Raw genomic sequence first — 23,490 nt, forward strand, 5'->3', positions numbered from 1 at the left:
GGGAGGGGCAGAGAAGGATGGGGAGAGAGAGAGAGAATCCCAAGCAGGCTCCACACTGTCAGCGGATTCAGGGCTCAAACCCAGGAACCATGAGATCACGATTTGAGCCGAAATCAAGAGTTGGACGCTTAACAAACTGAGCCACCCAGGTGCCCCTGGGTTTGATTTTTTTTTTTTAACTGAATCATTGATTTTACTAAAAGTTGTTTCGAAAGAAAAAAAAAAAAACTTTCGTTGTCATGACATTTTAAAAAAACATAGGTCTGAAGGACCATTTGTAATAATACTACTATTTTACGTATTTATTGTGCTTAACAATATCCAAATACCTTCAGGTGCATAATCTTGATTCTCTTAACTTTTGGTTACAGTAGGTAAGGCAACGGAGGATCAAAGAGGCTGACCGTTCAAGGCCCCATAAATAGTACATTTAAAAGCTGGGGCCCAAAGCGGGGATTTTGGCACCCTGGTGCACTGGAATATCCGTCCCATTGCATTATAAATGGGATTCCTGTGTTGAGAAGGATCTAGTCAGTGTCACTTTAAGAGTGTGTTATTTTATTTTATTTATTTATTTAAAAAAAATTTTTTTTTCAACGTTTATTTATTTTTGGGACAGAGAGAGACAGAGCATGAACGGGGGAGGGGCAGAGAGAGAAGGAGACACAGAATCAGAAACAGGCTCCAGGCTCTGAGCCATCAGCCCAGAGCCCGACGCGGGGCTCGAACTCACGGACTGCGAGATCGTGACCTGGCTGAAGTCGGACGCTCAACCGACTGCGCCACCCAGGCGCCCCAAAGAGTGTGTTATTTTACAAATCAATTTTGTAAGGTACTCCTTCACGTTTATCAGTGTTCTTCCTGATTTCCATGTACTTATATTCTTGCCCATGTATTATGTTAAAGAATTCAGGTAACCTCAAAAGAAGCAGGAAAGAAATTTCAGAATTGCCCGCCTGCCGCGCTTTCCAAGGCAGCTCAAGAGCTCAATTTAAATGAGACTTTCATTACTTTAAACTCTTATTATAGAAAATCATACCGAAATTAAGTTCTTCATCCCATTTCCTAAAATCTAACTTTAGTCTGGGGGAGGGAAGGAAAATGAGAATGAGAATATATTGACGTCACGCGCTTAGAAAAAGAAAATCAACCTCGAAGTCTTATCTTTGTCTATTTGCGACTCGTCTTCATTTCTACTCTTCAAGGTCAGCAGAGCGCCCAGACTCAGCCAGGTGTCTCTTCCCTGAGACTCGTGCTTGAGCCCGAACACATCTTCTCTCCACGTGGGTATACTAAGTGTCGGGTTGTCACGAAGATCGGGCCAAATCATCATGGATTTGGAGAATAAGGTTCATGGAGTCCGATAACGTCATAAATTGACTACAACACACAGACCTCAGATGTTTTAAAAACCTTTATTATAGACCCACCAAAAAAATACAGTCTATGAGCAACCGAGAATTTGTCCATTATGGTTATAATTGCAACTTATAATTTGCGCCGGTCTCCACCTGCAGGTGGCGAATGGTTACTACAGCCTTGTGCAGCAAGTGTGAACATCAGTTGTGGAAAAGGGTTCCGGAGGAATTAACACTTCAACATATTCTCAAGTGTTGCTACAATGCATCTGTACTGGTGGGACCATAAACTTTTGGTGGTTGGATGGCCCCAGAATGTATGTGGACCATATGTCAGTCTGTCTTCTTCAAACATGGGTGCTCCATAAATACGTGCTGAATGAGTGAATGAATGTATAAATGAATGAATGAGTATTGCAAAGAAATTTAAGAATTTGAACATGGCCAGAAGAACGTTAAGTCCTGCTCCAACGACCCATCCAATCCAATCTTCCTACCGTATTAAGTAGAGATCTGGAATCATCCGATCATGTCATGTTCCTCTCTGGTTAGAAACATGAACCACTTGGCCCCTTTGGAGTAGCCCAGAAACAAATGAGAAATGGAGGGGCTGGGAAATCCCAGGGCCTAGCTTTCATTTTTCACCGGATTTCTTGGCTTCCTGTGTTTCTGCTCATTAAACAGGAAAAAACTAAATTGTTTCTAATTTTCAGAACACTTGCATGGTAACTCATTCTAGAGGCAAACAACTTTAAAGGCAAAATCACGAGCGGCTATGTAGTATACAGAGCATAGATACCAAAGGAGGCCACATAAAATTAAAAAACACTAAAGAACAAATAGTCTGTGTCGTCCAGGGGGATGAACTATGCAACCCAAGTGAAAATTAAAACCAAAGTGCATACGCTCATCAGCATTGCATAACACAGCTGACTCATTTGCATACAATGCAATTATTTCTGATAGGTGCTGAACTCAACACACCCAGCTGGGTTAGCTGTGTCTCCAAGGGCTTTTTTCCCCTGCACGTTGGCTGTGTTCCTTCCTGACCATGATCGCAAATAACCGTTCACAGCACCGTGAGACTGGGAACAGTTGAAATAAGCGCTATACTGATCTGTGCATGGCCAGCCTTCGGGGCCCCTCACGTGAACAAGAAACAGACCTGATTCTAGGTCAGAGGGCTCCATTCCTAGAACACTGTATCTGATCTCGTGTTTTAGGAACCCCCACTTGTTTGCTGCTATATAAAGAATTCTTCTTCTTCTTTTTCTTCACCCTGGACTGGCAGGTGAAGGAGACATTTTGACATCGTCTTCCTTGCACCAAGAGCCCTCTGGCCAGCAGGGGACAAACCATGGATCCTTTCCTTACAGATTTTATTGTTCTTGGAGGCAGTTGCCCCTAAGGATGAGTCTGGCAAGCAGGATGGTGGCTGGCTGGCCCGGAGATCCCTTGGAAATTTGCTTAGAACAGATTGCCTGGGTTCACAGTTGACCGTGGTGCGCCCTGTGTCAACATTAGTTTCTGCCTCCAGCTTCTCAAAGCTGTTTTCCGCGCTGAGGACCTTTGCTGTGGCCCCAGGCTGGAGGTGGGGAGAAGGCAGATGCATCCGGGCACCCGTGGCTGCGCTGCGGTCCTGGGATGGGGAACCAGGGTTTTTCCACAAAGTACCACTATAGCTGTCTGACGCTGGGCATCCGCCGGGCGCTGGGCACTCCGGAGAGCCCACCTTGAGCCTCCTGGCCCGGCTTCTTCGGCCTCTGGGCTCTAGGGTCCTCCTTGTGGAGACAGGGATCAGCCTGGAGCCCTGGGGAAGCGTGTTAGCTCCCGAGGTGCCGTTCAGAAAGGAAAGCTCGCCATTCCTCACACCAAGTCCTGGATTCAGTTGGACCTAAGGGACAAGGGAAAAAGAAACAAATTCAACAGACGTTTTCCATTAACTAAGTGCCGAGAGCAGACGATGTCCCATTCATCCTCCGCCATGCTGTGCCCACAGCAGACTTGCAACAGAGCCAGTTGAATTGAAGTCATAAGTCCAATCTAATTATGAGCTCTATCAGTATTCAGCTCCACACATCTTTCTCTCAGACTCCCTAAACCAACGTATGACCAGGCTACGAATCTGAGAATCAAATGACCGCTTGACAACAACACGGTTCTTGTAGATCATGTTGTTCAAATGACACAAAGATGTTCGAAGATGTCATCTGGCGGCCTCACTTGCTGATGCAAACAATGTATCACCAACTGTGCAATCAAAATCACAATAAAAAGCCACCCAAACATGTGGCCATGGTCAAGATAAAGCCTGGAATAAGAATTCAGTCCTCCAAAGTTGGTAAGTTCTTTTAGATCAGGCCAATGATATCTATCTTGAGCTATTGCAAGACATGTGGGCACTCCAGCCAGACTAATAATTCGACACCTTTTAAGCCAATATTCTTTATATTGGGGGGGTGCCATTTGTTTATAGCACAGACCTAGTGTCATGTGGGAAACAAAGAAAGGAGGGAGCTGTGTTCTCTTAATCCCTAGCAATTCCATTCTGGTTCCAAACGTACAGGCCCTACTCAGCAGAGCTCCCAGCCTAGGGTTTACTGCTGTCTCCTTCTGCAGAATGGAGTTCACTGGCCCATCTCCCATCCTTGGACTCTTGGGAGCCTCATCCCCTACTCTGTACATTGCACTCTGGCCAAGAAGATTTCTGGAAAAGATAATGTTCTCTCTCTTGTCAGTAGCCCTTAGGGGCGCCTGGGTGGCGCAGTCGGTTGAGCGTCCGGCTTCAGCCAGGTCACGATCTCGCGGTCCGGGAGTTCGAGCCCCGCGTCGGGCTCTGGGCTGATGGCTCAGAGCCTGGAGCCTGTTTCCGATTCTGTGTCTCCCTCTCTCTCTGCCCCTCCCCCGTTCATGCTCTGTCTCTCTCTGTCCCAAAAATAAATAAACGTTGAAAAAAAAAAAAAAAAAAAAAAAGAAATTGGTATCTAGGGCCTACCCCTGCCTGGCCCTGCCCTTAATCAAATATGGAAAAGAATGTCACAACCGTAAATACATTTTCTAAGTGAAAGAAGCCCATCTGAAAAGTCTACATACTGTATGATTGTGACCATATGACATTCTGGAAAAGGCAAAGCTATGGAGACCATAAAAAGGAAAAAAAAAAGTGGGGGGCACCTGCACACCTCAGTCGGTTAAGTGGCCGACTTCGGCTCAGGTCACGATCTTGCACTTAATGAGTTTGAATCCTGCGTTGGGCTCTGTGCTGACAGCTCGAAGCCTGGAGCCTGCTTCCGATTCTGTGTCTCCCTCTCTCTCTCCCTGCCCCTCTCCTGCTCACACTCTGTCTCTCTCTGTCTCTCAAAACAATGAATAAACATTAAAAAAAAAAAAAAAAAAAAAGTTAGTGGTTGCCAGGGGTTAGAGGGGAGAGAGGGATGAACAGGCAGAGCACAGAGGATTTTTAAGGCAGTGAAAGTACTCTGTAGATATCGCGGGGGCGGGGGCGTGGGGCACACGTCATTATACCTTTGTCGAAACAGTTCGTGCAACACCAGGAGTGAAACCTAATATAAACCGTGGACTTTCGGCGATAATGATGTGTCTATGCAGGTTCATTGATTGTGGGATGGCGGGATGCTGACAGGGGGGAGGCGGTACCTGTGAGGGGCAGGGGAGCATATGGGATTCTCCAGTTTGCTGTGAACTTAACACTGATCTAAAAAAAAAATGTTTTTAGGTTTGTTAAAAGAAAATAAAAAAGACTGGTCCATATTTATCTCCCCAGGCAAGAAGGAAGAAATCAGAACAGTAAGAAAGCAGGTCTAGAAACGACCAAATCACCACGCACGAGCGTTCGGTAGTTGCTTACTTATGTCACACTCATGTAGGCCCAGCCCCCAATTTTCTCTCTGATAGAAACGGTATAGTGACCGTGATCAAACTGCAAAAAGCGAGAAAGTTGTTTCCATCAACTCCTTTGGCAAATATTCTCTGTAAAGAGCCGTATAATGTATCTGAGGCCCCGTGGACCCAAGGTCTTCATTGCAATTACTCGACTCTGCTGCAAAGCAGCCTCAGACAATGAGATAAATGGGTGTGGCTGGGTTTGAATCTTGTGCAATTTTCATGTGTCATGACGTTCCCCCCCCCCCCATCCCCACCAACCATTTAAAAGTGGAAAAGTGGAAAAACTATTCTTAGCTCCCGGGGCCCATGGTTGGCTGATCACCGCTATAGAAAAAAAAGCAATGACTTCCCACTCCCCAACTGCCCCCCCCCCACTTTTTTCAAGCAGAAACTTTTCTGGAATCCCTAGATACGAGGTGCTGTCTGCAGAGCGGCCCTGATTGAAGGCTGCTGGGCCTCCCTTTGCTCCCCCACCCCCACCCCCGCCCGCTGGGGTGCTGACCCCACTCACCACGTCCCTAAGGCTCCCCGGAACACACTCTGAAAACTGGTATTCTGCAGTCTGGACCAAGCCACTTACCCTGAAATCTCCCCCACAGGTGTGCTTCCCCTGAGCCGTGCCCCCTCCCCTCCCCTCCCCTTCCCCCCACTCTCCCTCTCCCTCCTCCTCCTCCCCTACCCCTCTCCTCCCTCCCCCATCCAGCCCACCCCCCCCACCCCCCCACCCCCGTTCACGCAGGGGGAGCCTCCACCAACATCCCAGCCCCCTCTAGCGGGGACACTGTCAAAGGGACGGCCACTGCATGCCGGGATGTGTCCCTGTGTGCGAACCCAGAGGAGAAACTTCTGTCCCCAAACTTGGCTGCACACTGGGGCCCCCTGGGGAGCTTTAAAACACTGACACCAGGCTCCCGCCTGCGGACGTTTTAATGTCATTGGGCTGGGAGCCACCTGGGCCTGAGGAATTTTTAAATCTCCCCCCGCCCGGGGGTGATTCTAATGGCGCAACAAAAGTTGGGAAGTACAGCCACAGACCCAGAAAAGGTGGGCGTCCCGCAGCATGCTATCACGTGGTCACCGTGAGTCTCAGCGTGTCAGGCTGACCTCCCACTCCACATTTCTGGAGTGGGATTTGCCTTTGCCTCTCTCTAATTCCTCCTGCCTCCCCTGCCCTTCCTGACTTTCTGTCCCTTTTCCTTTTTCCTTTCACCCAGTGTTACCTTCTAATAATATCCATCTAATAATTTCTGGGGCGCCTGCGTGGCTCAGTTGGTTGAGCGTCCAACTTTGGCTCGGGTCATGATCTTGCAGCTCATGGGTTCAAGCCCCACATCCGGCTCTGTGCTGACAGCTCAGAGCCTGGAGCCTACTTGGGCTTCTGTCTCTCCCTCGGTCCCCCCCTCCCCAGCTTACTTACACTCTGGCTCTCTCTCAAAAATAAATAAACGTTAAAAAATTATATTCATCTAATAACTTCTCATAAGAAAAACGTGGTAAAGGCAGTGACGGCTCACTGTAAAGCCCATTGAACTGAACAAGTGTGTAAAATAAAAAGGAAAAGCTTCTCCCCAGCTCCAACCTCAAGCGGCCCCAAATTCTCCCTCTCCGAGAACACTACTCCTTCATTCTTTCCAAATCAGCGGGAAACAGACTCTCTCCCAGATGCAAGCTGGGGTCTCCTCTCCTGGGAGAACAAACTCCCCAAGTCCCCTCAGAGGGCTGAGCCGCCAGCCTAGCCTCCTGGAGAATCGTTTGACCTTATAATCTACCTTTTTACGTGACCCAGTGAAGTCTTTTTCTTCCGGAAATGGAAACTGGCATAGGGATTCCCATACTCAGAGACCATTCAGGGTTGGTATTAGACTATCCAGTCTGGATGAGGAAATCCACTGGTTTGGTTCTGAGGTCCTATTGAATTTTCTACCAATCCTGAAGAGAAGGAGAGGCCTCAGAGCAACCAGGAAGTGCCTCTCAGGGCAGGGTCTGTAGTCGCCCCTCCTCTCAGCTCTGCTCAGCCCATGGCCCCTCCCCTGGGCCTCACCCCCCTCGCCCCCCTCCAATGGTCTACCTCCCAGGGACCGCTGAGCAGTCTTTCCTGTTCCAACACTCAGCTCTCCTGTTGCATCAACTCTTTCCCATCAGCACCTCCTTCCATGTCAACTGGAGTCCAAAGGCCCTCATGGCTTCAACCACTTCCCCACCCAAACCTCCCACTCCTCTCCACCACTCCCTTTCCTTCCGCCAAAGCCTCCCTCGAGACCTCCCAACCCCGGGTTCCATCTGCGTGCCCACAGGCTCTGAACTTGTGCCTTGAACTGCAGGCTTCAGAAAAGCACACGACTGTTCAGCGTGACATCACCATGAAGGTGCGCTTTCCAACTGGGCCCAGGCTCCCCCTAGGTCCTGTTTCCTTAGCCAACTGTCAGCTGCTTCAGAGCTTCTGAGCTGTCCTTAAACCGTCAGTGGGACCACCACACCCCCTCCCCAGGCAGAAGGATCTCTAGATTAGGGAGAAAACAAAAGCCATCAGCAGCTAGCACCTCTCGGCCGCCTGCCATCCAATGTACCTGCAACATCATCATCCTCCCCACAAGAAACGGGACCAGTCTCCAATTCCAATGCCTCCTGCCTTCCTGGCCACCGCCAACTTATGGATGATTCATTTCCTCCCACTTTGCTATCTTGTTTCTCCCCCCCTTCTCTCTACCCCATGCTCTGCCCTCTCTTTTTCCACAACAATTAAACCTGCTCAGGTCTATCTTGAATAAACACATTCCTTCACCTCTTGCCCTCCGGCTCTCTCTCTCCTCTCCTTCACAGTCAAGCCTCTCTATTAAATGTATCCACACTCATTTATCCTACTAACCTCCCCTGATTTCCTCTACCCATGGCACTGACTCTCCCCGCTACCAATCCACTGAAATTGCCCTTGCCAGAGATCATCCTCAATCAGCTTCCTTGTCATTCATTGTTACTTGAGCTCCGGTTGAATTTGACAAGGCTGACCTTTCTCCTTTACATTTGAAGTCTTTTTTTTTTTAAAGCTTCAATTACTGTGTAAATGATGAAGGCTCCCCAAAACTACAGCTCAGATCTGTCTTATAAGCCTCCCACTTGTCTATCCAACTGCCTTCCAGGCACTAGCTCCTCAAACTCAACATGTTCAAAATTGAACTCATTTCCCTACTCATGCTAATTCCATTCTGTTTAGTCTTTTCCCTTTCTTCAAACGCGTTAGCCCCGTGTTAGCAAAGCAAGAGCATCATTTCCTCTTCTTCGTCCCCGTGTCATCCACTCCCGTGGACTCTGTCGCCCAAAGATCTCTCCGATCTTCCTGGCTCTCCGTGTCCAATGCCCTTAACCCTAGGGCAGGCTCTTGCCATCTCTCATCTGAATTACTGCCACAGCTATGGGATGAGGCCCCCGTCGATGCCCTCACGTCCCTCCGATCCCTCCTGTACTCCTCTACAAGAGGAGCTTCAGAAATAGCTTTCATCATGTCACCCTCCTACTTCAGATGGCTCCCTATTCTTCTTGAGATAAGAATCTAAGTCCTTTAATAGGACCGATCACACCCTCCACAGTCTGCCCCCTCTTCCTCCAGCCTGGTCATTCACCACTTCCTCCCTTCCAGCCTCCACTTGCCAAAATCGAGCTTCTTTGGACATGATTTGCTCTTTCCCAGTGCCAGTGTTTGTGTATATTATTTCCTCGGTCTGGGATAGGTCTCTTCTAACCCCTCTCCCTAAAAACCCATGATCAGCCCCGGCTTCCACATCACTTCCTCTTGGAAGCTTTCTTAATGTCCCTGACTCTGGGTTAGGTCCCCTAAATATTGGCTCTGCCACTTAGTTGTTGGACTTTAGAGAAGTTACCTAATCTTCCTATGCCTCAGTTTCTTCACCTATGAAAGGAAATAATCTTGAGTACCAGCATCATAGAGTTGTTGAAAGGATTAAATGATAACAGTGGCTGGGACATAGCTCTGCTAAATATGAGTTGGTTAGTATCATAGTAATTAGCATTATTACTAGATCTCCTCGCAGCCTGTAATTCCATATCATAGTAGTTATCACAGTGTTATGCACTTGTCCACTGACATCTCTGTGTCTTTCTCTGAATTTGCCATCTTGAGCAAGGGGTATATTGATCTTCTTCATTATTGTATCTCCAGTCCCTCGTATCGTGCCCAGCACATGGTAAGTAATCAACTAGATGTCTTTTGGATACATACGTGAAGCTTAGCACCTAACAAAATGTACATTTTTACATGTATAAAGGTATGGAGATGTAAAATCCTATTGGGCCCCTAATTATTTGACATTAGGTAGATCTCAAGCCTTTTAAAGAAAAGTCAAAATGACTTTCAACGTATGGTTGGCCATTTCTGCAAACATTTTAGGAGAAGGAAATGTCAACTTCTCATTCTCAAAGTGAGGTCTAAGATCCTTAGACCACAGACCACAATTGAGTGCAATATTATTAATGTAGAAATGCAGACGTGTGCAGTTACGGTGAAGAATTTCCAGGAGAAACATAATGCTGAGTGATTGAGAGAAATCCCTTGGGGGAGAAGAAGGCTCCTCTTGCCAGAACACAAATTGAAATGCATTTGTAGGAATTCTGATCATTTAGAGCTCATCTTTCCAAGAAATATTTGTAAAATGTTACGAATTGAGAACTAGCTTTTTCAAGTTTCGGGGAACCCTGGCAGTTATCTTGATGAATAAGACTATCGTGTGTCACTCATTTGATTCTAAATACCTGAGAAACAAGAGAATATGCATCATTAAAAAATGATTAAGCTGTTAAAGAACAGATTCATCCCATGAAGGGAAAATAAGATTGTCTCTTAGTAAACGTGATTGCGAGAGATAAGAGAATTTCTCCTACACTGAAAAAAAATTTAAATGGAAACAAATGACGCAGATAATAAGAACCCCCCAAACAATGCCAAACTTGCTTACTTAAGAGTTGAAACCACTGTCTTCTGATTAATTGTTCTTTAAAGTAAAGGTACTTACCAAAAAAAAAAAAAAAAGTGGGGGCCGTCTGTGGGGGCTCAGTCAGTTACGCCTCTGACTTCAGCTCAGGTCATGACCTCACAGTTTGTGAGTTCAAGCCCCGTGTCAGGCTCTCTGCTCTCAGAGAGCAGATCTTCTGTCTGCCTCTCTCTCTGCCCCTCCCCAACACACCCCTCACCCCTCAAAAATAAATAACTAAATTTTTTTACAAAAAGAAAAAAGAAAGGCACTTACTTTAACTGATGAATCACAACCACTGATGTTAACTGCTTTTCTGTAAGAGTGAAAACCTGAGCAATGCCTCGAAGTGTTCCTTCAGGGCAGCATAAACCCAAGTATTGAGTGAGCAGAAGGGTAAGGAAGGCAGTGTGTGTGTGTGTGTGTGTGTGTGTGTGTGTGTGTTGTGTGGTTGTGTGGGGCACATTTGGGGTAGGGATGGAGAATGAATAAGAAACGAAGAGAGTGACAAAGAGGGAGGAATAGAGTGGAAGCGCGCACAGCGGAGAGATTCGGAAATGGGAAAGGACCCTCGAGAAATGCTACCGAAGAAAATGAATTACTTTCTCCAGGACACACCACGTTCTTTGATTTTTTGAACGGCTAAGACAGAACACGATGACGGACTTAGCCAAATGTTGATCAAGTGAAAAGAACCACGTGCTTGCTTACACCAAACTAGCTTCTGGAACACACACCTTTTCCGAAGAGACAGGCTTATTTCCTGAAAACAAGCAGTCAATCAACCGGTGGTGCAGAAGCAGCTGTCTACCCGCTAGTCTACTGGAAATAGACATTTACAACAAAATACTGAAAAGGAAGCGGAGAGTCATAGACTTCCAAATTATATGGTACAAGAATAAGAAAATATGTAATCAGTTGTGGGTTACAAAAATTTCCATGTAAAACGTGCACCAAATGGAAGCTAATGTGCATTGGAGCTTCACGGCAGGTTTTGGAGGCAAATTGCCATTCGAGCAGAGCCTTGAAGGGTGGAGAAGTGAAGAGGCAGAGAAAGACATCTCTGGACAACAGCTTAGGCAGTGCAGAGATGCCAGATATCCATAAAATGGAAATTTTTCAACTCAAAAAGGAATGAAATTCTGACACCTGTTACATGGATAAACCTAGAAAACATTATACTGAGTGAATGAACTAAGCCATACGTAAGGACAGGTATTATATGCTATGTGTCGCATCACATAGGTGAGGTGCCTAGAATAGGCAAGTTTGTAGAGACAGAAAGAAGAACCAAGGTTACCAGGGACTAGGGGAGGACGGAAGAAGGAGTTATAGTTTAATAGGTACAGAGTTTCTATGTGGGGTGATGAGAAAGTTCTAGAAACAGACTGTGGTGATGGTAGTGTAACATTGTAAATGTACTTAATGGCACTGAACCCGACACTTAAAAAGGGCTCATGTGAACAAATGTTGTGTTCTGTGTATTTTAGGACAATAAAAAAAACATATCTGGGTGCAGGGGTGAGCCTAGACTTCTGGAAAGAAAGTTGGGCTAGCCATAAAGTTAGCCGCCATTTAAAAATGTGTTCAACTGTGGTGTGCTGGGTAAAATAGGATGCCTGGAGCCTGAGTGAAGAGTTAGAATGTCATAATAGTTATAACGCACCTTTAAAGCTACGCGGGCTTAAAGAAGGAAGGGGGAGAAAGAATGACCCCAGTGGAAAACTACCAGTTTTCTATTCACCTACATTCACTAGGTGTGACTGAATGAGGGGCTCCTGGGAAAAGAGGCTTTAAAAATGACAATGTTTCAAAACCACTGCAAATGGGGAGAGGGTGACCAGAGCTGGAGAGGTTGGGGGAGGCTGTCGATGGTGTCTTAGGTTTCGCTCGGACTGAATGCGAGGTGCGAATGAGACATGATGGTCCCGTGGTCTTCCAGGGAGCCGGAAATAAGCTAAAGCTCGAGAGCCAGAGATTCTCACACAGCAGTAAGGTCAACAAAGATGAGGTTAAGTCCACAGGATGGTCTATATTTCTTAACCTTAAGGAAACCTTTGGCCAAGGACAGTGGTTCTCAGCTGGGGGAACCTTCACCCCCAGAGGCGTTTGACAAGGTCTGGAGACATTTTGGTTGTCACAACTAGGGTGCGGGGGTCGGTACTACTAGCCTCTAGTGACAGAACCAACGGTGCTGCTCACATCAGCAAGGCACAGGACAGTCCTCCACGACCAAGAATCATCTAGTCCAAAATGTCAATACTGCCAAGGCTGAGAGAACCTGATTTAGGGACAGGAAGAAAGAGGTGAGTCCTTGAAAAAAAAGATGGAAAGAGAAGACAAACTTAAAGAGCTGGGTTATGGAAACCCACAGAGGACAGGCTTTCGAGGCAGGAGTGGTCAATGTGCATGATGCTTGTGGCCTTATGGCGAAACTCTCCCAGCATTTGTACAAGAAGTGAGGATGAAGGACAAATAGCAGCCCCAGGACCGGAGAGACAGATAAATGCAGGGAATCATGGCTTCTCGGAGCAGAGACTCCTAAGGGGAAACACCAGCGGGAAGCAGGGCCAGATGAGGAAAACCTGAACTGTGACTAAGGAATGGCAGAAGGCTTCGTGTGGACAACTCTGAGAGTTAAAAACTCCAGGGAGACCCAGTCAGAGGGGCCCCACAAGCTTGTGAGATTTACCTCCAGGAGCCTGACCAGACTCTCACAATAAATATGGGAGAAACTTCTCCTTGTGCTTCTGGAAGGGGAAGGAGAAAAGAAACCATTTTTTCTTTTTTTTTTCTTCTTCTTCTTCTTTTTTTTTCTTTTTTTTTGAAAGAGAGAGAGAGGGAGAGGGAGGGAGAGAGAAAGCGTGAGTAGGAGAGGGGCAGTGGGAGAGGGAGAAAGAGAATCTTAAGCAGGCTCCATACCTCAAGGCTCCAGCCCACTACCATGAGCTTATGACCTGAGCTGAAATCAAGATTCAAATGGTTAACTGACTGAGCCCCCCGGATGCCCCTAAAAAAATACAATTTGAAGAGACGGTAAACATCAGAGCCAGGCATGGCAGCGCTGTTGGGATTATCAGGCTAGGAATTTGAAATAAGTTGATGAATGTCCTAGAAGCTCTAATGGATAAAGCAGACCGCAAGCAAGGACAGGTGAGCCATGTAAACAGAGACAGAAATCCTAAGAAAGAACCAGAAAGAAACACTAAAGATATAAAAAAAAACAAAACCAACACTGTAACAGAAATAAAGAACACCTTCGATGGGCTTGCTAGTAGACTGGACACGGTTGAGCAAAGAATCACTGAACTAGAGCAAACCTCAGAAGAAACTTTCAACACTAAAAATCGGGGGCACCTGGGTGGCCCAGTGGTTGAGCATCTGACTCTTGGTTTCGGTTCAGATCATGATCTCATGGTTTCGTGAGTTCACCCGCAGCACGGGGCCTGCCTGGGTTTCTTTCTCTCCCTCTCTCTCTGCCTCTCTCTTAATTGTGTGCATGCTCTCTCCCCTCTCTCTCAAAATAAACAAACAAACAAACTTTAAAAAAACAAGACAAAGCTAAAAATCAAAGAGAACAAAGACAAAAAACCAGAACGGAATATCCAAGGACTGTGAGGCAGCTACAAAAAGTGTCACATTTGCATGGTAGGAACACCAGAAGGCAAGAAACAGAGAAAGGAACAGAAAAAATATTTGAAATAACCGTGCCTGAGAATTTCCCCCAAATTAATGTCAGACACAAGAACACAAATCCAGGAAGTTCAGAGAACACCACCCCAAAAATCCCCCCAAAGCTACACCTAGACATACATTTTCCAAACTACAGAAGTCAAAGATAAAGAAAAAAAAAATCCCAACGGATGTCAGAAAAAAAAGGAAAAAGGTAAGGGTCACATCCCACTTTTCAAAAGCCATGCTAGCAAGAAGAGAATGGAGTGAAATATTTAAGGTGCGAAGAGAAAAAAATAGCCACCAAGCTAGAATTCTATACCCTATGAAATTCTCCTACAAACGTGAAGCAGAAATAAAGTCTTTCTCAAACAAACAGAGGTTGAAGGAATTTGTATGTCAGTAGGCCTGCCTTGCAAGAAACATGAAAAGCTCTTTGGAGAGAAGCAAAGTAATAAAGATCAGAAACTTGGAAGGAAGAACATTGAAGAAGGAGTAAATGAAGGTCAACTTTTCTTTTTCTCATTCTTAGTTGATCTAACAAAACAGTGTGTTTAAAATAATAATACCAAGGGTGCCTGGGTGGCTCAGTCGGTCAAGCATCTAACTGGCTCAGGTCATGAACTCCCATTGGTGAGTTCAAGCCCCATGTCGGGCTGGGTACTGACAGTTCAGAGCCTGGAACCTGCTTCGGATTCTGTGTCTCCTCTCTCTCTGCTTCTCTCTCTCTCTCTCTCTGTCAAAAATAAAGATTTTTTAAAAAATTTTAATGATAATACCAACAATGTATTTAATTATGTGTATATATATATATATATATATATATAATCACATATAGCATTGAATGCATATATTAGAAAAGAAGAAAGACCTCAAATCAACAATCTAAGTTTCCACCTTAGGAAACTCGAAAAAGAAAAGCATATTAACTCCAAAGTAAGGGGCGCCTGAGTGAGTCAGTCCGTTAAGCATATGACTTTGGCTCAGGTCATGATCTCACGGTTCATGGGTTCGAGCCCCACATCGGGCTGTCCGCTGTCAACGCAGAGCCTGCTTCAGATCCTCTGTCCCTCTCTCTCTCTGCCCTTCCCCCACCTGCACTCTCTCTCTCTCAAAAAATAAATAAACGTTAAAAAATCATCAAGAAGAGAATATCCTTTAAAAAAAATCTGAAGTAAGCGGAAGATGATGAGAATTAGAGCAGAGATCAATGCACTTGAAAACAGGAAATCAGTAGAGAAAATCAATGAAATAAAAAACTGGTTCTTGGAGAACTCAAGCGCTACTTGTAGAGGATCCAGAGGCGAGCCCAGGGACTGGACGAAGCTCACACAGGCGTGATTGCCCGCTCATTCAGCGGAATAAACTGAGAGAAGCCACCAGAAAGGATGGCTAATGACCGACATCTGCCATTGAGACTCAGCATCCCAGATTGTACTGATGTTCGGTTCATGTGCTGATGTAAGCAAACCCCCTGCCTGGGTCCACGAATGAGACACCACCACGGTGGGGCAGGTGGTGGAGACGAGTGTGAACTTCCCCATTTCATTCGTCTTGGGAAGCAGTCAACTCTTGTCAACAAAGAAGACCTGGAAGGTGGGCCCCCAAGAGATAAGAGGGAACCTTCCTGCTCTCGCTGTGTGCTTGGCCTGGAGCACCTCCTGGTGACACACGTGCAGCACACACGGAGACGTGTGAGAGGACCTCGAGGTCACGTCTTGGCCAAGGAGCTCTGAATGGTGACACCCAGAGGTGCTTGTAAGTTACCTCTCCTGTAAAGAATGTCCTGTTGTTTTCCCCTTTGGGCCTCAACCTTTCACAAAGACCTTGTTGGAAATTAGAGCCTGGCTTCAGTAGTGTTGTGGAGACGTTGGCAAGGACATGCCCATGGTGGTCGCAGCAGCTACCCGTGGAGGTGGGACGGCCCTGTAGCTGGTGCTGATCTCCCCGGGGTTATTGGCAACACAACCAGAGAGCAGTGGCCCGATGAGCAGAGGAGGCTGGAAGAACCTCAGGGGCCCGTTCTAGCGCACCCGAGAAAATTCACGCCACCGAGTACACACCGGCTTCGACGACATCACGGTCTGTGCCTGCTTCTCCCTTTCGTTCCCCGGTTCTTCTTCCCTCTCCCGTCTCCCAGAGTGTGGACGCTTCGTAGATTCTGCTTCCTTCTCTTCAAATTCTACACACGCTTCCTCATTACCACCACTGCTGCACAGGGCTTCAGCCATCTCCCCCCCACCCCCCACCCCGCCCATGTCCCTACCCCAAACTCCTGCCCTCAGGGGCCACCTGACTCCGGAATATCACCCGAATGACCTGCAGGCATCTCAAGCCCCAAGGTGTCCAGACCCATCGTCACCTCCCTTCTCTTTTAAACCCGGTTCATGTTTAACCTCACGCTTCCATCGTGCTTTCCCTTACTTAAAACTTTGCTAGTCCCTGATTGGGCCGTCGAAGTCACCTCTGGATCGGTCCGTCTGGTACCCATCCAATCTACCCGCCCTGACGGTGCCGGCGTCATCATCTAAACTGAATCTTACAGGGACCTACCGTGTCTGCTTCTTCTCTAACAACCTTACTAAACGCCTCTCTGCTGCCTGTTGTAGATCCCCCTGCACCTATACGGGCCACAATCTTTCCCCCAAAAACTCATCTGAACTCTCCAGCCCTACCCCTACCCCCTACCACAGCCCGGTTCGGTCATCCTCCAAGTCACACGTGCTCCAATCTTGGTCAAATCAACCCTTTCTGTCCCTATACTCAAGGCAGGGGCGGGGGGTGAGGGGGTGGGCTGCAGCCCTACCAGAGCAGGCTCCTCGTACCGCAGGCTCCTGGGGGAGAATCCAGCCCCCCCATCTGCCAGGAAAGGCAACGTGTCATGGCAAAGAAGACCCAACCACAGGGTAACAGAGGGACGGCTGTCTTGTCTCCCACGGGGCAACCACGGAAAAATGCAAGGACAAAGCACCGCTAAAGGGGGAAGGGAAGAATCAAGCCACCGTACATTGGCAGCCGTTAAGAACTAAGACGGGGGTGCCTGGGTGGCTCAGTTGGTTGGGCCTCCGACTTCGGCTCAGTCGTGATCTCATGGCCCGTGAGTTCAAGCCCCGCGCCGGGCTCTGTGCTGACAGCTCGGAGCCCGGAGCCGGCGTTCGGATTCTGTGTCTCCCTCTTTCTCTGCCCCTCCCCCACTCAGGCTCTGTCTTTCTCCCTCAAAAACAAAGAAACATTAAAAAATTTCTTTTAAATAAATAAATAATAAAAGGACTAAGACAAATGGAGAGAGGGGGGCCTAAACAGGTTCCGGCGCAGGGTAGACAATCAATACGAGTATTTGGTGAACGAGGGGCACCTGGGTGGCTCAGTGGGTTCACCGTCCGACTCTTAGGCTCAGGTTCTGATCTCACGGCTTCGTAGGTTTAAGTCCCTCATTGGGTTCCGTGCACGGTACCACACAGAGCTTGCTTAGGATTCTCTGTGCCCCTCTCTCTCTACCTGCCCCCCACCTGCTCGTGCTCTCGCTCTCTCGCTCTCTCTCTCTCTCTCTCACTCAAAATAAACTTTAAAAAAATAAAAAAGTATTTGGTGGATGAATCAACACGGACATAGTCGATCATTTATTGACACATCCATTCATTTACTGAGCACCTACTATGAACCCTAATGTCACTCTCCGCAAAAATGCGCATTCAGACATTCTGCACTGGCAGGTCAGCTGGGAAAACAACTGTTCACTGTGTGCCTCTGGCAGGACAGCTGGTGGCTTTCTTACACACACACACACACACACACACAAGAATTGCATTGCTTCTGCACAATCTCCTACAGCGTCCACTTTACAGAGCACCTCCATTTCTATTTTCTCTCTTTTGATCCTCATACCTAATTGTACCAGTCAGTACCCTGCACGGGCTCCATCAGTGACTGCTGATTACAATAAGGATAAAATAGAAGCTCCTTAGCGAGACGCTTGTTCGTCCCCACGAGAATGTATTTGCCTACCATGCGTCGGGCCGTCCTAGGTACTGGGAAGACAGAGGTTCCTGCTCTCATGGCGCTTACCTTCCAGTGGCTGACCATATTCCTGATGATGTGGTCCCACCTACCTCTCATCTTCTTCCCGTGACCCCACTCTCTTCCCCCCAGCCACATAGAACCTCGGGCAGCTTTTTGTTTGTTTGTTTTTTGGGGTTTTGTGTGTGTTTTTTTTTACATGCCCTGCTAAGGAAATGCCACATCACACATTGTCACCCACGGTCTCTCCTCTTTATAACACCTTCCTCCCTTCTCCATCTGGCTCCTTCCTTCTGGGCTGTCCAGCTTCAGGAGGCCCAGGTATCACTCCTCAGGAAGCTTTGCCCATCACCTGCCCACACACTCACATCCATTCCGGCGCTGAGGAAGGGTTATTTGTGGAGAGGTGAATCCGTAGTTATGGTTTTCCACTGAATACGTATTATTTTCTTTCTTTTGGTCAACATCAGTCATCTGGGCCGCCGGGCATTTGTTTCCCTACGATCTTCACTGGGGGTCCCTGACCCTCCCCTGTGAGTCCCTGACCCTCCCCTGTGAGTCCCAGGAGGGTCTGACTTCACAGAAAGTCAGCCTCTGCCTGAGAAGTATACTAACCCCCATGATCCCATTCCCTTGGATGCAAAAATTGGTTTAGAGAAGAGAATTGGTTAGAGAAATTGGTTTAGATCTGAGTTGGTTGGGTTAATCTTGAAAATAAGAACAGTTTAAAAAATGTGCCCCCTGCTGCACACACATATTAAATGTTTGTTTGACAGTGAGGTTGATTATAAATTCCGGAGATTAACCGGGGCTGAAGTAGAAACTTTAGATGCCTTGGAAATTGCTGGGTTAATTACAAGGCAACCGACAGAAAGAGTACCTGTCCACCTTAGGTGAACAAGAAGGTAAATAATTTAGAAATCTTTTGACACAGAATCACTATGATTCATATGTTATTAATAGCTCAAAGCTGATGACAACAAAATTAATCGAAGGGAAAGACTTTTTGTCTTCTGTCCTGTTATTACTGTACCCAATCGACCTTAAAGGGGTTTCTGACCATTTCTCAAGGACAGAAGCCACAGAACATTTTGCTGTAACTATCATGCCCTGCCTGCACACACTTACACAAGCATACACACTCACAGAGCACTGGATAAGAATGGAGAATTGCATGAGTTGTCTTGAGTGAATTGCATGAGTGAATTGCATGAGTGAATTGCATGAGGCAATTCACTGAGAATCTCTCCCCCTCAGTTTTGTCATCTGCAAAATGGGAAAAATAGTGATTTCCTAGGTTGTTATAAGAATTAAATGAATGGGGCGCCTGGGTGGCTCTGTCGGTTGAGCGTCCAACTTCGGCTCAGGTCATGATCTCACAGTTTGTGAGTTCGAGCCCCACATCGGGCTCTGTGCTGACAGCTCGGAGCCCGGAGTCTGCTTCACATTCTGTGTCTTCCTGTCTCTCGGCCCCTCCCCTGCTCATGCTCTGTCTCTCTCTGTCTCTCAATAATAAATAAACGTTAAAAAAATGTTTAAATAAGAATTAAATGAAGTAATCAACGTAATACATTAGTCTAGGTCATAATCAATAATAATAGTTAAAATTGCATTGTGGGCGTTAAGTGTTAAGGCATTTCGTGTGCACAACAACCCACACTCTAGGAAGATGTTGGTATTACCTTTGTTGTGCTAATGAAGAAACCCAGACTAAGCCAAGCAGCTTCTAGGTGCCAGGCTCACCCCGAAGAGAATAGTCCACAAGAGACACCACATGATCGCTATCAGGATGGTGCTTGGCTTATAGGGGATGCTTACAGAAGGCTTTTATACCAACATTTTTTTTTAAAGGAGTTCGAACCATCTAGCTTGATTTGGGGTAGAATTTGACAGTGATACAAGGTGCTTAAAAATGAGGTCAAGCGTTCTCAAGGAGCGTTTTGAAGGGGCACCTGGGGGGTTCAGTCAGTTGAGCATCGGAGTCTTGATTTCAGCTCAGATCATGATCACCAGGGTTGTAGAATCGAACCCCGGGTCGGGCTCCATGCTAGATGTGGAGCCTGCTTAAGGTTCTCTCTCCTTCTGCCCCTCCCCTACTCACGCGTGCACACACTCTCTCTCTCTTTCTCAAATTAAATAAAAAAGAAAACTAAATAAGTCAACAGGGAAAATATTACGTCCACAGGACTGCAAACTTAACATCGCCAACTATAATTACAGCTTGAGCTTCCTTAGGTCGGATGGGAGGAGCTTACACTATTTCTGAACCAAGAGTGGACCAAGTATTTGCGCGCAGTTTTAAAGGACAATCTTGTATAAGCTACAAGCTCACGGAGCTTGAACTCCCTTATCTGTCAGATGAGGGGATTTTATTAGCCCACTGATGCTCAACCCTGACACTTGCTACATATCTGAGTCCCCCAAGGCGCCCCCGGAGACGCCAGTCTCACTGACCTGGGGTGCTGCTGTGGCAGGAGACGTTTTCCAAGCCAAGCTCCCCGGGGGATTGTGACGTGCCACCAAGGTTGAGAACCACTGCATCGGATCATCGCTAAGGCCCATCTCAGACATAAAATCACACAGTGCCATGTGCGTCTACAAAGATCAGAGGCAAAACAGGAATACCTGAAGCAGAATCTGGTTGCCATCATAGTCCTGTGTTTGCCACCTGGTGCGGCTGATGGGGACGCACGGATGGGGTAGAAGAGGCACTAACTGGCCAATCTCTTGGACCTTAAACTGCAGCACTGAAGACTCTTTGGGGTCCACTGACATCCCGAGGGGCAGCTGCTTCAGGGACAGCTGCAGAGCAAAGCTCTCGGTGGCATAGAGCACAAAGAAACAGAAGTTGCTCTTCTGCAAGGTGGCGTCCTTCTGCAGGATCAGCTCGTAGAGTCTGATGGCATCCTCGTAGTTGTCAAAACTGCAGTAGAGTGTCACTCGCAGGATCTCGGCCCCACAGTGCACCTGCCTCACGCCCCAGACGGGCATCTGGCTGTCCAGGCTGTAGAACTCCTGCTTGGCGAGAACGTAGGGACACGGTCGCCCCGGGGCGTTGGGGGCCGGGTAGCACTGCCAGGGCCAGCGCCGGAGGGAGTCGAGGACCCGGAACAGCCGCTCCTCCCCGAGGCTCTCGTGCAGGAAGAGCAAAACAGACATCCCCGGGAACCGTGAGCGCTTGGAGTGGCCCCTGTCGTAGTATTTCGCTGGCCGGACCCGCTCTGACACCAGAAAGGGACGGACGTCTGGGCACACGCAGTCCAGCAGCCGGTCGAGAGTTTGCTGCAGAAGCGAGCCGTGCCCAGAGTTGGCCAGGAGGTGGACGGTCATGGCCAGAGGCTCTGGTGTCTCGTCCATTCTGGACTGACCGAGGACAGAGGCAGCAAGGGGAGGGGGGCCCGGGGCAGGCTTCCGCGGTGAACGGAGCAGCGGGCGGTTCTCACGCAGAGCCTGCAGCCCACCAGGAAACCCGCACCCCCGCCCCCCTTCCGAGCCGAGCTCCCAGCCTGGGCCCCTGGCTGCCGGCGGCCACACGGGAGGCAATCCACACAGATCGGCGGCCACACGGGAGGCAATCCACACAGATCGGGGCACGACCGCAGCGGGGGTCGATGTCAGCCACAGCGTCACTCGCGCGCACAGTGTCACTGCGCGTTTGGCTCGTCCAGGCACTCCCCAGGGGTTCTGTTTGCCCTAAAAACCTACAATCCTGAGAAACACCCAAGTGGGTGGTTCTTACAGACACTCAGGAAAGGAAATGACCGGGCAAAAAAAAGGAACAGGAGTCGGCTCTGTCGGGCTGATAGCGATCTGTTTAGTTGAAAAGACACTGGGTTTAGGTTTACGGTTTCTAGGCCCACAATGGGTTCTGATTTCCTCCTTACGTCCCTCCAGGCCACCTGAATACAATGACCGCTTTAAAACAATTCTGCAACTTGTCCCCTGGCCAGGATTTCCACCCCCCCTCCTTTGTCTTTTTATTTTGTTGCAGGACAACGGATCCTAGGGCCCAGACGAGAGGATATTTTATCTAAATAATATTGACTCTTCACCAAAAGGGATTTGCTCTACCGCAGAGTCTGAGGGCATTGTACTAAAAAGATGTTTCAAAACTAAGCCTTCCCCCCCCCCCCCCCCGCCGCCCCGTTCATGTGGTTCTTCACAAAAGAGTGAGAGCTTTCCAATATCGACCAGTGTGGTTGCTCGTACCTACTGAGGATCGACCAGGCACCAGTCATCAGCCCTTCTAAAACTTTACATGAAGAGGTTTAAGTCTCCAGCACACCTACGAAGAAAAGACTGTTTAGCCCCAAATGATGGATGCAGGTGGGACACAGAAAAGTTAAGCAACCTAGCTAAGGTCTCACAGCTAAAAAGTGGCTGAAGGACGATTGGAACCCAGGAACCGAGAGGTGCTCTTGAGAAGCAAAGAGGAAATGCTTCGCGGGGACCTGGAAGTCCTGGCCTGGCTTTTCTTCCTAAGCATAGGGAAAGGACACGAAAGCACATTCTAGCTGAGGACACGTATTAATCTTAGGGACTCTGTGTGCTGTTGAATCTTAAAATGAATAATGTTCGATAAGAATATCCGAGCTCTAGGGGCGCCTGGGTGGCTGAGTCGGTTAAGCGTCCGACTTCGGCTCAGGTCCTGATCTCCCGGGTCATGAGTTCAAGCCCCGCGTCGGGCTCTGTGCTGACAGCTCAGAGCCGGGAGCCTGCTTCCGATTCTGTGTCTCCCTCTCTCTCTGCCCCTCCCCCTCTCATTCTCTGTCCGTCTGTCTGTCTTTCTCTCTGTGTCTCTCAAAAAATAAACATTTAAAAAATTAAATTAAAAAAAGGAATATCTAAGCTCTAAACATAATACCCACTGTAATGTGTTCTGAATGTCCGTTTGAAAATCATTTGCTGTTTGGATAGCTGCACTCCTAAAAAGGTGTGGACAAGCACATTTTTCCAAAATATTTTTTTTAAGAAAGAGAGAGTGTGTGAGCAGGGGAGAGGGGCAGAGGGAGAGAGAGGAAGAGAATCTTTTTTCTCTTTACTGTTTATATATGACTGGGGTGGGGGGTGGGGAGAAAAGGGGGCTTGAACTCATAAACTGTGAGATCATGACCTGAACCATGAGATCATGACCTGAGCCAAAGTCCCAGGTGCCCCGGAGAGAGGGACAATCTTAAGCAGGCTCCATACTCAGCACAGAGCCAAATGCGGGGCTCGATCCCACAACCCTGGGATCATGACCTGAGCCAAAATCAAGAGTCAGACGCTCAACCGACTGAGCCACCCAAGTGCCCCATCTAAGCATAATTCTTAAAATAAGCTACTTATTAATGCTTACAAGGGAACACATTGTGACAATCTTTTTTAAATTAAAAAGCACTTTTATGATTTGAGATATAACTTAGCTTTTACTTTATGTGGGTGGATTCCTTTAATAGTGTAACAACCAACTTTAAAGTCAAATATTGTTATCTGTGGAAAGGAACGATTTCCATTCGGATTTCTTTTCTAAACCACACCTGCCACTCATTATCGCTTCATAAATCCTATACTTT

General features: G+C 47.6%; 1 protein-coding gene across 1 annotated transcript; it reads right to left on the bottom strand.

The window, feature by feature from the left end:
• Window positions 1–1,396: 1,396 nt before the first annotated feature.
• FAM124B (family with sequence similarity 124 member B) lies at window positions 1,397–22,201 on the bottom strand. Its single transcript, XM_043577986.1, has 2 exons — window positions 20,561–22,201; window positions 1,397–3,252 (listed from the first exon to the last, which is right to left on the bottom strand). The coding sequence occupies exons 1-2, from the start codon at window positions 21,290–21,292 to the stop codon at window positions 2,602–2,604; spliced, it is 1,383 nt and encodes a 460-aa protein (XP_043433921.1). The 5' UTR covers window positions 21,293–22,201; the 3' UTR covers window positions 1,397–2,601.
• Window positions 22,202–23,490: the final 1,289 nt, after the last annotated feature.

This window comes from Prionailurus bengalensis, chromosome C1, assembly GCF_016509475.1.
Source record: "Prionailurus bengalensis isolate Pbe53 chromosome C1, Fcat_Pben_1.1_paternal_pri, whole genome shotgun sequence".
Classification (NCBI taxonomy): Eukaryota; Metazoa; Chordata; class Mammalia; order Carnivora; family Felidae; genus Prionailurus; species Prionailurus bengalensis.

Coding starts and splice junctions, on each gene's coding strand:
- FAM124B (XM_043577986.1), bottom strand. CDS start 21,292: ATGGACGAGACACCAGAGCCTCTGGCCATGACCGTCCACCTCCTGGCC. Junction 3,253..20,560: donor GCAACCAGATTCTGCTTCAG/GTATTCCTGTTT, acceptor CTTGTCCCTTAG/GTCCAACTGAATCCAGGACT.